The following is an 11,638-nucleotide window of genomic DNA, read 5'->3' on the forward strand; positions in this document are numbered from 1 at the left end:
CCCCGAGGGAGCGCATGGTGGCGGCGAGGTTCGTGATGCGCAACCCGAACTCGTCGATGCGCTCGCCGTCCTTGAAGGCGATCGTCTCGAATTCGGTCCAGAGCCGCCGCACGCGTGAATCGCGCACACGATCGTTCACTACAAGAAATATGCTCACTGGTGACCTTTTCATAACGACAATCGATCTTTTCGTCATAGAACTATGACCATGTCGCAACAAATGGTCGTCAGGCGTTTGGGAGGGTCTAGACCCTGAAACAGTATGACCAAAATTTGTCAGAAAGGTCACACTCGCATTACATGAATTTTTCGTAGGGTTAACAACAATCGTTCACGACCTTAATTTTGACCAATTTAAATAGTCATGACGTCCATGACCATACAATAAGGTCTTAGCTGGTGATGTGTTGGCATGACTAGGCAGCAGTGGGACCTGCACGACAACCATGGACATGGATCAAAACAGTGAGAAAAGGAACCCTGTACATGAATAAAAAGGAGCTAGCAACGATTATCCAGAGGACCGGAGGAGCGATTATCCAGAAACGGGTCTACCAACGATTTAAATTATTAAAAATATTTTTTAAAAAAATATTATTTGAACGATTTTTTTATCTCAACAATTTACGAATTTGAAATTTTCAGATTGGAACATTTTAAAATTCGAACATTTATATAAATATAAACATTAAGAAAAAAAAAGAAAAAAAGAGAAACTGTACTTGAGCGAGTGATGGAGAGGATCGAATAACCTGCCCACCTAAGCGAACGTAACATGGGCCGAGCCCATCTTAGTGCGGGACCTAATTCTCTAACCGGAGCCCACCTTAACGCGATGAAAAGGAGCCTACCTTCTCGACAATTCCTTTCTCAAAAAAAAAGACTAGACAATTATGCCGATACGGGGCGGCTGGTGCCGGTGACCGGTGGAGGGGGCTGGGGCCGGCGACCGGTGGAGGGGCGGTGGCCGGCGATCGGCGGAGGGGGCGGTGACGTGGCCGAGCAAGGGGGTGTCTTCCGGGCGGTAGACCTGCTGGAGCGCCTCGCCACCGTCTCGATCGTTCTTACCACCGGCGGAGGCGACCGGCGGGGACGGATGCGGTAGTAACTGGAGGTGACCCGCGGAGGAGAAGGTACCGCGGCCAAGCAGGGGTGGCCTCCTGGGCGGTGGAACGCCTCAGCCACGACAGGACCAAGCCGCTCGACGACGAGCCCCCGTCCACGACGAGATCCAGGTCTGCACCGTTTCCTCTTTCCCCATCCTACCCATCCTACCCCGTTTCCGTCCATCCCATCGATCGGTACAATAGTAGATCGGTACAATAGTAGGCTGTAGAATTCGTAGGCGCGCGAGCCAGAGTTGCGCAGATTCGAGCCCAACTCGCGCCGACGCGGTTAACTCCCGATTCGCCGTGTGGTCAGTGGTTCGTCGTGTAAGCACATCCGCCTCGATGTATTACTGATGATCTGATGATGGATTTCATAATAGCTGAGTACATAGAGAAGCTGTGGTCGTTACCTGTTAGATGATGTCGCTTTCGGGCAGACAGTTCCATGTTGGTCCTTAGATTTTTCTTCTCTAGTATGACTGCTTTCTTCTAGTTGTGTGATCATCCTAATTGGCCTGAAGTGAAGCTTAGCTTCTGTCCATGGGTCTGCAGTAAGTCGATTAGTGTCTACTTGCTTTTCTAGTTCAGAAAGACAGCGATTTTCTGAAAATTCCTTCGCTCCTGTGGGGAATTTGAACAATCAAGTGTGTTGCACTGTGTGGTTTTCAGCTTCTGTTGCCGGTTTATACATTATTCTTGTTCAGGCTACTTCCCTTATGCTCTCCATCAAGTTTACTAGTTGGTGTACCTGCAAAAAAAAGTTTAATAGTTGGTGGGCTGTTACTAAGATAGTGATATTTTAAGATTGTCTTGTTTGCCTTTTCATTTTGGAAAATCAACATTTCTAGTATAAGCTACGTGTAAGCATTCCCTGTAAGTCATGTAGTGGCCGAGGTCTATTATCTCCTCTAATTTGACATAGGGTCAATCAAATTCTCTCCAAACATAAATCAGTCTATAAATAGTGACAATTAATTTCTAAGAATAATTGACAGTAAATTTGTTATATGAAGTAATAGAATGAGTATGACTTAGGAGGAAGTTTGTTATCCCTGCAGCAAGGTTTTTCTCATGTTATTCACAATAAATATGTTGGGTTAAAACTGTATCTCTCGTTGCAAACATGCTGTAGATAGCAAGTAAAATCTAGAATTGGTTAATACTGAAGGTTAGTCTCTGCATACTCCAAATTGCCTCCTCAGCAGTTCTGTGAAAAACTACTAATGAAACTGACAGAGAACACCTATTGGCTCTGATTTAACTTGTTGCTTGTGTGACTTCTGTTGCTCAGTTGGTAGAAGAACAAGTTATCATGGTCTGTATATTATTTGGTAGAAACTATAATAAGATTATTTGGTAGAAACTGCAGGGCTTCAGTTTGTGCATTTCTTTATTTGTGGAAAACATTCTACTGTCATGTCCAGTGATTTTACTGGCATTGTTAATGAAGTTTCAACATTTTTTGGTCTTTGGCATGCAGATGGACAGGAGCTGGATCAGAAAGGGGGTTAGAAGACTCTCTACTGAACATACAAAGGGAGTTGAAGAATTTATGCAGTTTGTTCACAGAAGTTTTGGCGAGGATGCTCAAGTTCTTTGCCCGTGCCGCAGCTGTCTCAACCGCGAAGAACAAACTCTAGCAAACGTAGAGGCTCATCTGCTGATGTATGGGATGGCAAGCACTTACGATCGGTGGATCCATCATGGAGAGCCTTTGCATGCACCTCAACCTGAACAAGATCAACCTGATGGAGAGGCACACCATGTTGATCATGAAGGCGATGATTTTGTAGAAGATGATCAACATATGGATGATGGTTTGGAGGAGGAAGATGGGAATGAGGATGACAGAATTCCTGACCTGTTCAGGGACTTGTACAAGTCAGAACCACAAGGTGGTGATGGAGATAAGACTATCTTTGCTGAGTTGATAGAGGAGGCGAAGCGTGCAGCAAGTGATGGTGGTACATTTTCAAGATTTACCTTCACCGTGAAGCTTCTCCATGTCAAATCTTACTACCGGATAAGAAATGCCGCATTCAACGCGATACTCCGGATCTTAACATTGCAATACCCCAAAAGTTCAATTCCCAGAAATTATGATGAAGCTTTGAGCATCATCGGAAGATTGGGGCTTGGCTATGATACAATACATGTGTGCCCCAATAACTGTGTGTTGTTTCGGAAGCAATTCGCCAAGCTTGACAACTGTCCGAAGTGCAACGCTTCTCGATGGAAAGATGGGAGGAGGCAGATACCTGAGAAGGTACTGAGGCACTTCCCTTTGATACCAAGGCTCCAGAGAATGTTCATTTCGAAGGAACAGTCAGAGGAGGTACAGTGGCACAAGCTAAAGCGGCAACCTGTGGAGAATGAGCTTAGCCATCCAGCTGATGGAGAAGCATGGAAAGATTTTGACAAGAAATATCCAAAATTTGCAGCTGATGCAAGGAACATAAGGCTCGGCATTGCCACAGATGGGTTTAATCCATTTGGCAACATGAGCAACTCATATAGCATGTGGCCAGTGTTCATCATGCCGTACAATCTACCGCCATGGGCATGCATGGATCAGTGCAACCTTGTGATGGCTTTGCTTATCCCAGGACCAGATTCTCCAGGAAAAGATTTTGATGTCTTTATGGAGCCCCTCGTAGAAGAACTCCTCCTGCTGTGGAAAGGTGTGCGTACCTATGACGCACTGAGTCCCGACAAGTTTGATCTGCGCGCTGCGATCATATGGTGCATACACGATTTCCCGGCGTTACACACTTTGTCGGGGAGGGTCACGGCAGGTTATAATGCATGTGTGTGCTGTGACAAAGACCCTTGCTCGAAGAGAATAAGGAACAAGATATGCTTCATTGGGCACCGCCGTTGGCTTCCTCACAACCATCGATGGCGAAAAAGCAAAATTTTTAATGGTGAGGCTGAAAGCCGTGGCAAGCCGAAGGAATTTACTGAAACTGAACTGAAGGAGCAACTTGACAAGGTGAAAGATGTGAGGCCAGGGAAGCTTCAGAAGAAAAGAAAGCGCGAGGAAGGTCAATGCTGGAGCCGGAGGTCTATTTTGTGGGACCTCCCTTATTGGGCTCATCTGAAGTTGAGGCATAATCTCGATGTGATGCACATCGAGAAAAACATATGTGATAACCTTCTTGGCACATTCATGAACATCGATGGGAAATCCAAGGATACGGTTAACTCTAGGCTCGACTTGGAAGATATGGGAATAAGAGAAGAGTTGCACCTACAACCTGTTGAAGATGGAGAGTCGTTTGAAATGCCAGAAGCATGGTACACAATGAGTAAAGAAGAAAAAAATGCATTTTGTGAATTCATAAGAGCGGTGAGATTTCCAGATGGATACGCCGCTCATCTAGCAAAATGCATTTCGCCTGATGGATGCAAGCTGCAAGGATTGAAGACACATGATTGTCATATCCTCCTCCAAAGGATTTTACCAGCGGGACTCCGAGGAATGATGAAGCCAGAAATCTATGAGGCGGTTGCTGAATTGGGAAACTTTTTTAGAGAGTTGTGCTGCAAAACACTAAAGCTGGATGTTCTTGACAGGCTTGAAAAAGAAATCCCAATTATCCTTTGCAAACTTGAGCAGATATTTCCTCCGGCGTTCTTCACCGTGATGGTTCATTTGTGCGTGCACTTACCAGAAGAGGCAAAGCTTCGAGGACCTGTACAGTACGGCTGGATGTACCCGATCGAAAGAAGGCTCCTTAAATGTAAGCGTTCTGTTCGAAACATGGCCAGACCTGAAGGATCGATTGCCGAGGCATACATTGTTGATGAATGCTTAACATTCTGTTCAAGATACTTCGATGATGTGGAGACGAGATTTAATCGGCCGGGCAGAAATAGTGCGCGGGATGATTCACATACCGGTGATATCTCGGTTTTCAAGCACGGTGTGAAGTTCTTTGGAGCTTGCCAATACTTAGAGGCCGATGGTGCTGACTATGACAAGATGGTTTACTATGTGCTCAGAAGTTGCTCCGAGGTGCTACCATATATCGAGTACGTCATCTCCTATGCACTTGTATCTATTAGCTTTGGTTGGAAGGAACCCGGTTTTTTAGCCCCCTGATGTTTTAATTAACTACATATTTTTGTTGGCATTTGCAGCCTATGCAAGGAAGAGTTGAAGGAGCAAGATAGCCGAATCAATGTTGATAGATGGCTCGCGAAGAATTTTGCAAAATGGTTTCAGGATCGTGTGAGTTCTTTAGCCTTTGGAACCAACTGACCCATAATTTTTGTGTGTGTGTTTTTCACCATGGTTTGGTTTATTGGTGCAGATTGGAAAATTGCATGAGGAGAAGAAAGTGAGTGCTGATCTTTTTGCTTTGGCATGCCAACCGGATAGGCGAGTGAGAGTGTATTCAGGATGTATTGTTGACGGTGTCCGTTACCACACAGTTGACCGCGAGAAATTTAGAAACACACAAAACAGCGGAATCCTTACCGAGGGAGACCATGAGAAGGAGATTATTGACTTCTACGGTCAGCTCAAAAGCATCATCAAGCTGCAGTACAACTCCAGCGGAGGCTTTCACCGTTCGGTCGTCTTGTTTAGATGTGATTGGTTTCATGTTGGTGGCGGGAAGAATCCAGGACTTAGAGATGATGGGCATTTCAAGAGCATTAACACTGCAAGGTTGTGGTATAAGAATGATCCTTTTATTATTACATCACAAGCAACAAAGGTATTTTATGTGCCAGACACCGCTTACGGTGGAAGTTGGCGAGTAGTGCAAAAATTCCAGCATAGGCATTTGTGGTGTGTGGCCGAGACTGAAGAAAAAGGTCCCGGTGGTGTTGGCCTAACATACCAAGATGATGAGGCACCGCATGTTCCGGTGGAGGAAGGACATGTCCAAACCAGATTGCGGAGGGACAAGGAACGTGTGCTAGTTGATGCTGCAGTTGTTGAAAAATTGAAGAAAAGGAGGCATGAGCCAGTAGAGGGACATGAAAGCGAGGATGATGAAGGAACCAGGACAGATCCTACAATGTTCCAATATTGTAGCGATGGCGAAGGAAACATGCATCGAGTTCATGATTTTGACGATGATGAGTAGTTCATGATGAACAATAAGGTAAATTTTAGTTGACTTTAGGATCTAAAAGTAGTCTGCAAGTAACACGTTCTCTGTTGTTGTCTTGTTTTGTTTTAATTGAAAAGTGGTACTTGTTTGCTCTTATTTAGTATTTTGAGATAGTTCACTCATACCTTGTCTGATATTTTGAACTACCATTATAGTGAAATGTAGCAAGAAGCTTTATAAGTCTGTACAAGTTATTGAATATTATATCTTATTACTGTATAAGTCTGTACAAGTTTCCGGAGCACTATGCCTGCCAGTCCAGCACCTTCTTTTGCTATGTTTAGGACCTCGCCGACATCGATAGTCAAAGGTCGAGTTTGATTACTTGCTGTGATTGAATACATTGCTGCCACGCTATCCTGTCCTGTTGTGCATTGTGCTATGGGTTTTGCTTGGTAGTTCAATCATGTGTTGTCGTATTCTTTTCGATCTATGGTTAATAGTCACTTGGTTCTCATTGGCAGCTCTAAGCGTTGTTTGTATGCATGAGAGAAGTGTAGTTGATCCTTGCTAGAGCACTGCTCCAATGAATAATCTGGCAATACATGCAACAGAGCTGTGTGTTGCAAATTTATTGTCTTGCTCCTGATTTATATATATATCATAGTGCTTCCAACTTGTTATATAGTAATGGGGTATTTGATGTCACTTGACAGTAAAAATAGCGTCTGTCCTGGTATATTAGCAGAGTATCAGTTGGGTTGATGCTATTGTGAAGAAGGGAAGTAATCTGCTCAGTAGAGTTCCTGTCCAGTTTAGAGTTCCTGTCCAGTTTCTGCCGTTGGTACTGACTTTGTAATCCTATAGAGTAGACCAACTGTCAAACTGTTGTAAGCATGAAGCATCCGTGCTCTGAATGTTCTGTTTGCTAGGTCGCGCTTTCTTATGTGGTGCTTTACATCATGGTACCTTATTAATCACATATTTGCTACAAAATATAGTACTGTTTATGTGGTACAGCGGAACTGACATGATGTAAAACCCCTCCCCCTACCTTGCAGGTATTCTGGGATGCTGGAGCTGCTGCATAATGTGGACAGAGCGTCCCCTGTTGATACGAATCCTTGCTCCGAATGAAGCAGTGGCGATGTGCACCATTGAAAGATTTCCTGTCCTCTGTAAAGCATCATACGCAGATGAATAGCGGATTCATTCTTACTTTGTTGTTTAGTTAAGAAATTGGTACATGAACACATTTAGTTAGCACTGCAGCTCTGGTACACAACTGTGTTTCTACCGAGGAGTAACTACCGTTGTTTGAGACTTCAGGCATCCAGTGAGAGACAGTGGAAGTTGTTCCTTTGAGCAGCAATCTAGCCAACTACTATGCTTGTTTTGGAGATGTGTATTACTGTTTTCTATCTCCGAATGTTGGAAGCTGATGATTTTTTCCTTTTGTCAAACATGAACTATGAAAAACTTCAGATTGCCTTGAATTATGTGTTTGAAAGATGGCATGGAGTATCTACCTTATTCTTGCAATCATGCCCTTTAATTGTCAGTTGCAAAAGATGAAAAGAGGAATTGACTCAGTTTAGGTGCACCCCTAATCTAGTTCTAAAATACTCCAGCAATCATGCCCTTTAATTGTCAGTTGCAAAAGATGAAAAGAGCCCTCGAGCCCCGTGTTGGTGTTGAGCCCCGTGTTGGTGTTGTTCGGCGTCCCCTCTATGTGGCGTTCCGGCGGCGTTCTTCGGCGGTACTCCGTTGGCTTCGGGCTATGCTGCTCTCTGCGCGTCGGCGGCTACAGGTTGGCCTGGGGGTTGCTCTGCGGTTGCGAGTGGTGGTTTGTGCCGGTCCTTTTTTGGTGGGCGCGAGGTCTTGAATCTCTTCGCTGGGCGAAAGCTCTTTCTTGGCGGCCGGCCAGGACCGACGACGGTGACGCCTGTGGGCGCCACTTTCTTCTTGAAGATGTCGTCGAAGCAGGGGTTTCTTATTCTCCGCTCGGGCTCTCCGGGGGAAACCCTAGATCCCTCGCGGGATCGGGCGTGGGCGGCGATCTTGCGTCGCTTTGACTCTTGGGGCCTCGCTTTGGATGTCCACCGGACAAAGGGACTCGTGGTGTGTTTTGGTGGTTTTCGGGGAGGCGGGTTCGTCTTCGGCCAGGTGGGGCGCGGCCTCGGGGCCGGCGTGGTAGTGGGAGCGGTGGCTCCGGTCTTTCGCCTCCGCCTGTTGCGTTGAGGTGTGGTGTCGACCTGGCTGGTCGTTGACCCGTGTGGAGCGCAGCCTCGGGGCTGGCGTGTAGTGTCGTGTTGTACGGTTTTTCGGCCAGTTTCCTCATAAACGGGCCAACTCTTTTCTCCTATATCAATGAAAAGCAAAGCTTTTGCCTCGTTTCAAAAAAAATGAAAAGAGCCAGCCAATCAAAAAAGAGGAATAGACCGTCCACGGATCACTCCCACCAAAATTTCGTCTGGCGCCTTGTCCTTCCAAAATAAAATTTCCAAAATAAAATTTCCCCCCCCCCCCCCCGCCGCTATTTTCCAAAATAAAATTTTCCCAGACCTATCCACACACCCATACCTATCCACACACCCCCTCCCCGTCCTCTCCCTAGGGTTTCGGCGACGGCGAGGCGATCGGCGATGGCAGCGATCGGCGACGGGGGCGATCGGCGACGGCGGCTGCTCTTCACCTCCCTGGTTTGGCCTCGCCCTCCTTCCCCTCCTCCCCTCCTCTTTGTTTACCCTTTCGTCCACGGCCGGGACTACCGTGGGTGGAGCAGGTGGAGGTGCGCCTCCAGGTCGAAGGTGAGGAACGGCGACATGGGGACGAACGCTCGAACCGCTCCCCTAACCGTGGAGGCCGCACCAGTTTCTGGCCCTCCCACTGGCTCGCCGTCACGCAGATCGCCGGCCTTCGTCCGGGACCTGTCTCCCTCCGAGAACTGCCTCCGCGGACGATGCGCATCGCGTGTCTACAGTCTGCTAGGACCTGGACGCACGACGCAGCCCCTGGACAGCCTCATGGCAAGCGGATAGTGCTGCTGGCAGCGTTCTTGAACGAGTCAATGTCCACTTTTTTTTGTGAAAAGTCAATGTCCACTGCCTGAGTTGTTTGTGTACCAATTTATCGATCCCCAGGTTCTAGCATAAAGGCTTAATACTACAGATTGTTCCTGTACTTGATTGGGATTGCTCGCTGTGCTGTGTTGTGATGTGTTGTGACTGTGAGTGGAGGTGCTACACATCTCAATGCCGTGCATTGGCCTGCTCGCTTGAATTAGGTAGAGTCTAGATTGTTGATGCATCCTCTGCCCCTAAAACTATTAATTGTTGCATACTATTGGGTTAACTTGTGTGCATACTATTGGGTTGAGGGGTTGGTTTTGGTGACTTGGAAACTAGTTTGTAAATTGCTTCAGATATAATAGTCACTTTGTCAGCACTGCTTTATGCTACCAGATTTTATTTGTCATGTCTTGGTTGTTCATCCCTGTCATATCTAATTCATGTTCATTCTTTTGCAAGCTAGGCACCATCAGCCTGACCACCTCGAGATAATCCATGACAAAGATGACAGGGAAGAAGCAGCAGCAACCAGCTGGTATACAACTTCTTCCTTGATCTTAGACTGCTAGTTTGTCTACGGTTTTGTGTGTATGTGCTAAGTGTAGAAATATGCGTAGGCTATGCTTGCAATCTGGTAATTGAAATGTAATGTTCAAGTCTGAATGATTGGGTTTTATTTACCTGTGATGTTAATCTATTAGGATTAAATGAAAATAAAATCTGGTAGCATACCTTAGCTGTTTGAGTTGACATGCTTGTTCATGCATTTCAACCCATTCATCTAATGGTTACATTTTCTTGTTCATGTAACAAAGCGCCCCTCACCGAAATCGAGAAGATTAGGGCTAATACAATGATGAGGAACCACCGCATATTCCAGTCACTTGGCATCGGCACACTAGTGTCAATGATTAGAAAATCAAATGATGCTCAAGAAGACAGTGCAGTTACTTCACATGGGTCAACAAGTGCCATACCAAGAGGTGAAAGCTCGGACTACAATCCTAGAGATGATGTTATTGATGAAGAGGAAGTCGATGAGAGTGTAGTGGAGAAGAATGTTAAGGTGCAAACTCTTATCTTGTTTGGAGGGGTGGGATTAATTGTATACTGTGTGATTACTTGTTTTCTTTCATTTTGTTCCCACACAGTTTTTCTTACTTGTGATCTAATGTTGTTTTCATTGCTGTTTGTACAAGGTCCAAAAGGTTTCTAGGAGGAAGAAGTGTGGATTCAAGAAGACATCCAAGAAGCGGAAGTGCTCATACTCAGAAGCATCTTCAACAATGGCTCCTGGAAGGGTGATGGCCATATCTCCTGGGCGGTCGAAGAGGTTGCTAGAACTAGAGCAACCTGCTCCTACTAGAGTCACGAGATCAAAGGCCACGCTTGAAACCAACCATGAAGAAAGCCGTCTGCCCATGGATGAACAAAGCACCATGCGCATGGACCCTAGCCCTTTTGCACCTACCCGAGCCAACAATCAAGCTTTGGAGTCTCATGGTTTTCCTGAACAAGATGATCAGCAGCAGCTTGATGGAGATGATGAAGGCAAGTTCATCCAGTACCGTTCTGTTTTGTATTTTCTGATATTGTTGGTTAAATGGATAATGTTGGTTAAATGCAAGTTATGCTACTTTGTAGAGCCACTTCTGAATTTCCATTTTAGATGTCTTGAAACAACAAGCGGCTGTCATAGCTTGTCTCACTTGATGTTTGTATGTTTCTTTTTCAGGGATGCTTACTGTGGTCAAGCATAGAGTCAGAAAGGGCACAGGGCTCGAAAGGATGACCAAGTCTCTGGGTACCAAGGTGAGAATTGAGATTGATGAAGGGACGCTGCGCCCAAGGAATCCTTTGCAGGCTGCAAAGCTTGCAACCGAGGGTGGCCTGATTGCAAGAAGCCATACACCGGTTCTTCCTCATTTCAAGGAGTACAAAGAGAATAAAGCCCTAATGGAAAACTACATGGGAAAAGTTGCTGTAAGCTCATTGTTCCTAGTTGTATGTGTATTTTTATTTCTGTTAAACCTGCCATGTGATACTAATCCCATCCTTCTTGTTTGCTGTCTTGGTAGGCTAACTTTGAGATGGACACTGATTCAGAGATTGTGAAGGCCTCTTGCACTGATATGTTGCAGAAAAGATCAAAGAACAGACGTCATTTGATCAAGAAGGAATATTTTGACAAGGTACCAGAAAATCAGGCCAGCCTCAAGTCTCCCGTGCCAGGCATGCCAGATGATGAATGGCAGAGGCTGACCGCTTTGTGGACCACTCCAAGACACAAGGTATGCCTATATATGTGTGTCAAAAGCAATCTTCATGTTTAGTTTAGTCTATCTTGTTTACATGTAGCTGCTCTTTTTTTTTTGTGCGCATGACACTAACA

At 45.7% G+C, this 11,638-nt stretch overlaps 1 protein-coding gene across 1 annotated transcript; it reads left to right on the top strand.

Annotated features, from left to right (window-relative positions):
- Nucleotides 1-2,589: 2,589 nt before the first annotated feature.
- LOC127309793 (uncharacterized) lies at nucleotides 2,590-7,266 on the top strand. Its single transcript, XM_051340519.1, has 6 exons — nucleotides 2,590-5,144; nucleotides 5,253-5,343; nucleotides 5,426-5,833; nucleotides 6,924-7,019; nucleotides 7,108-7,140; nucleotides 7,237-7,266. Exons 1-6 carry the CDS (start codon nucleotides 2,590-2,592, stop codon nucleotides 7,264-7,266), a joined length of 3,213 nt encoding a protein of 1,070 aa, XP_051196479.1.
- Nucleotides 7,267-11,638: the final 4,372 nt, after the last annotated feature.

The sequence above is a fragment of the Lolium perenne genome, chromosome 6 (genome assembly GCF_019359855.2).
Source record: "Lolium perenne isolate Kyuss_39 chromosome 6, Kyuss_2.0, whole genome shotgun sequence".
Classification (NCBI taxonomy): domain Eukaryota; kingdom Viridiplantae; phylum Streptophyta; class Magnoliopsida; order Poales; family Poaceae; genus Lolium; species Lolium perenne.

Excerpts from the sequence above, each read along its gene's own strand:
- LOC127309793 (XM_051340519.1), top strand. The coding sequence starts at position 2,590 with ATGGACAGGAGCTGGATCAGAAAGGGGGTTAGAAGACTCTCTACTGAA. Across the intron at positions 5,344-5,425 it reads CAAAATGGTTTCAGGATCGT|ATTGGAAAATTGCATGAGGA; the intron begins GTGAGTTCTTTA and ends TTATTGGTGCAG. Across the intron at positions 5,834-6,923 it reads TTACATCACAAGCAACAAAG|AGTATCAGTTGGGTTGATGC; the intron begins GTATTTTATGTG and ends GTATATTAGCAG.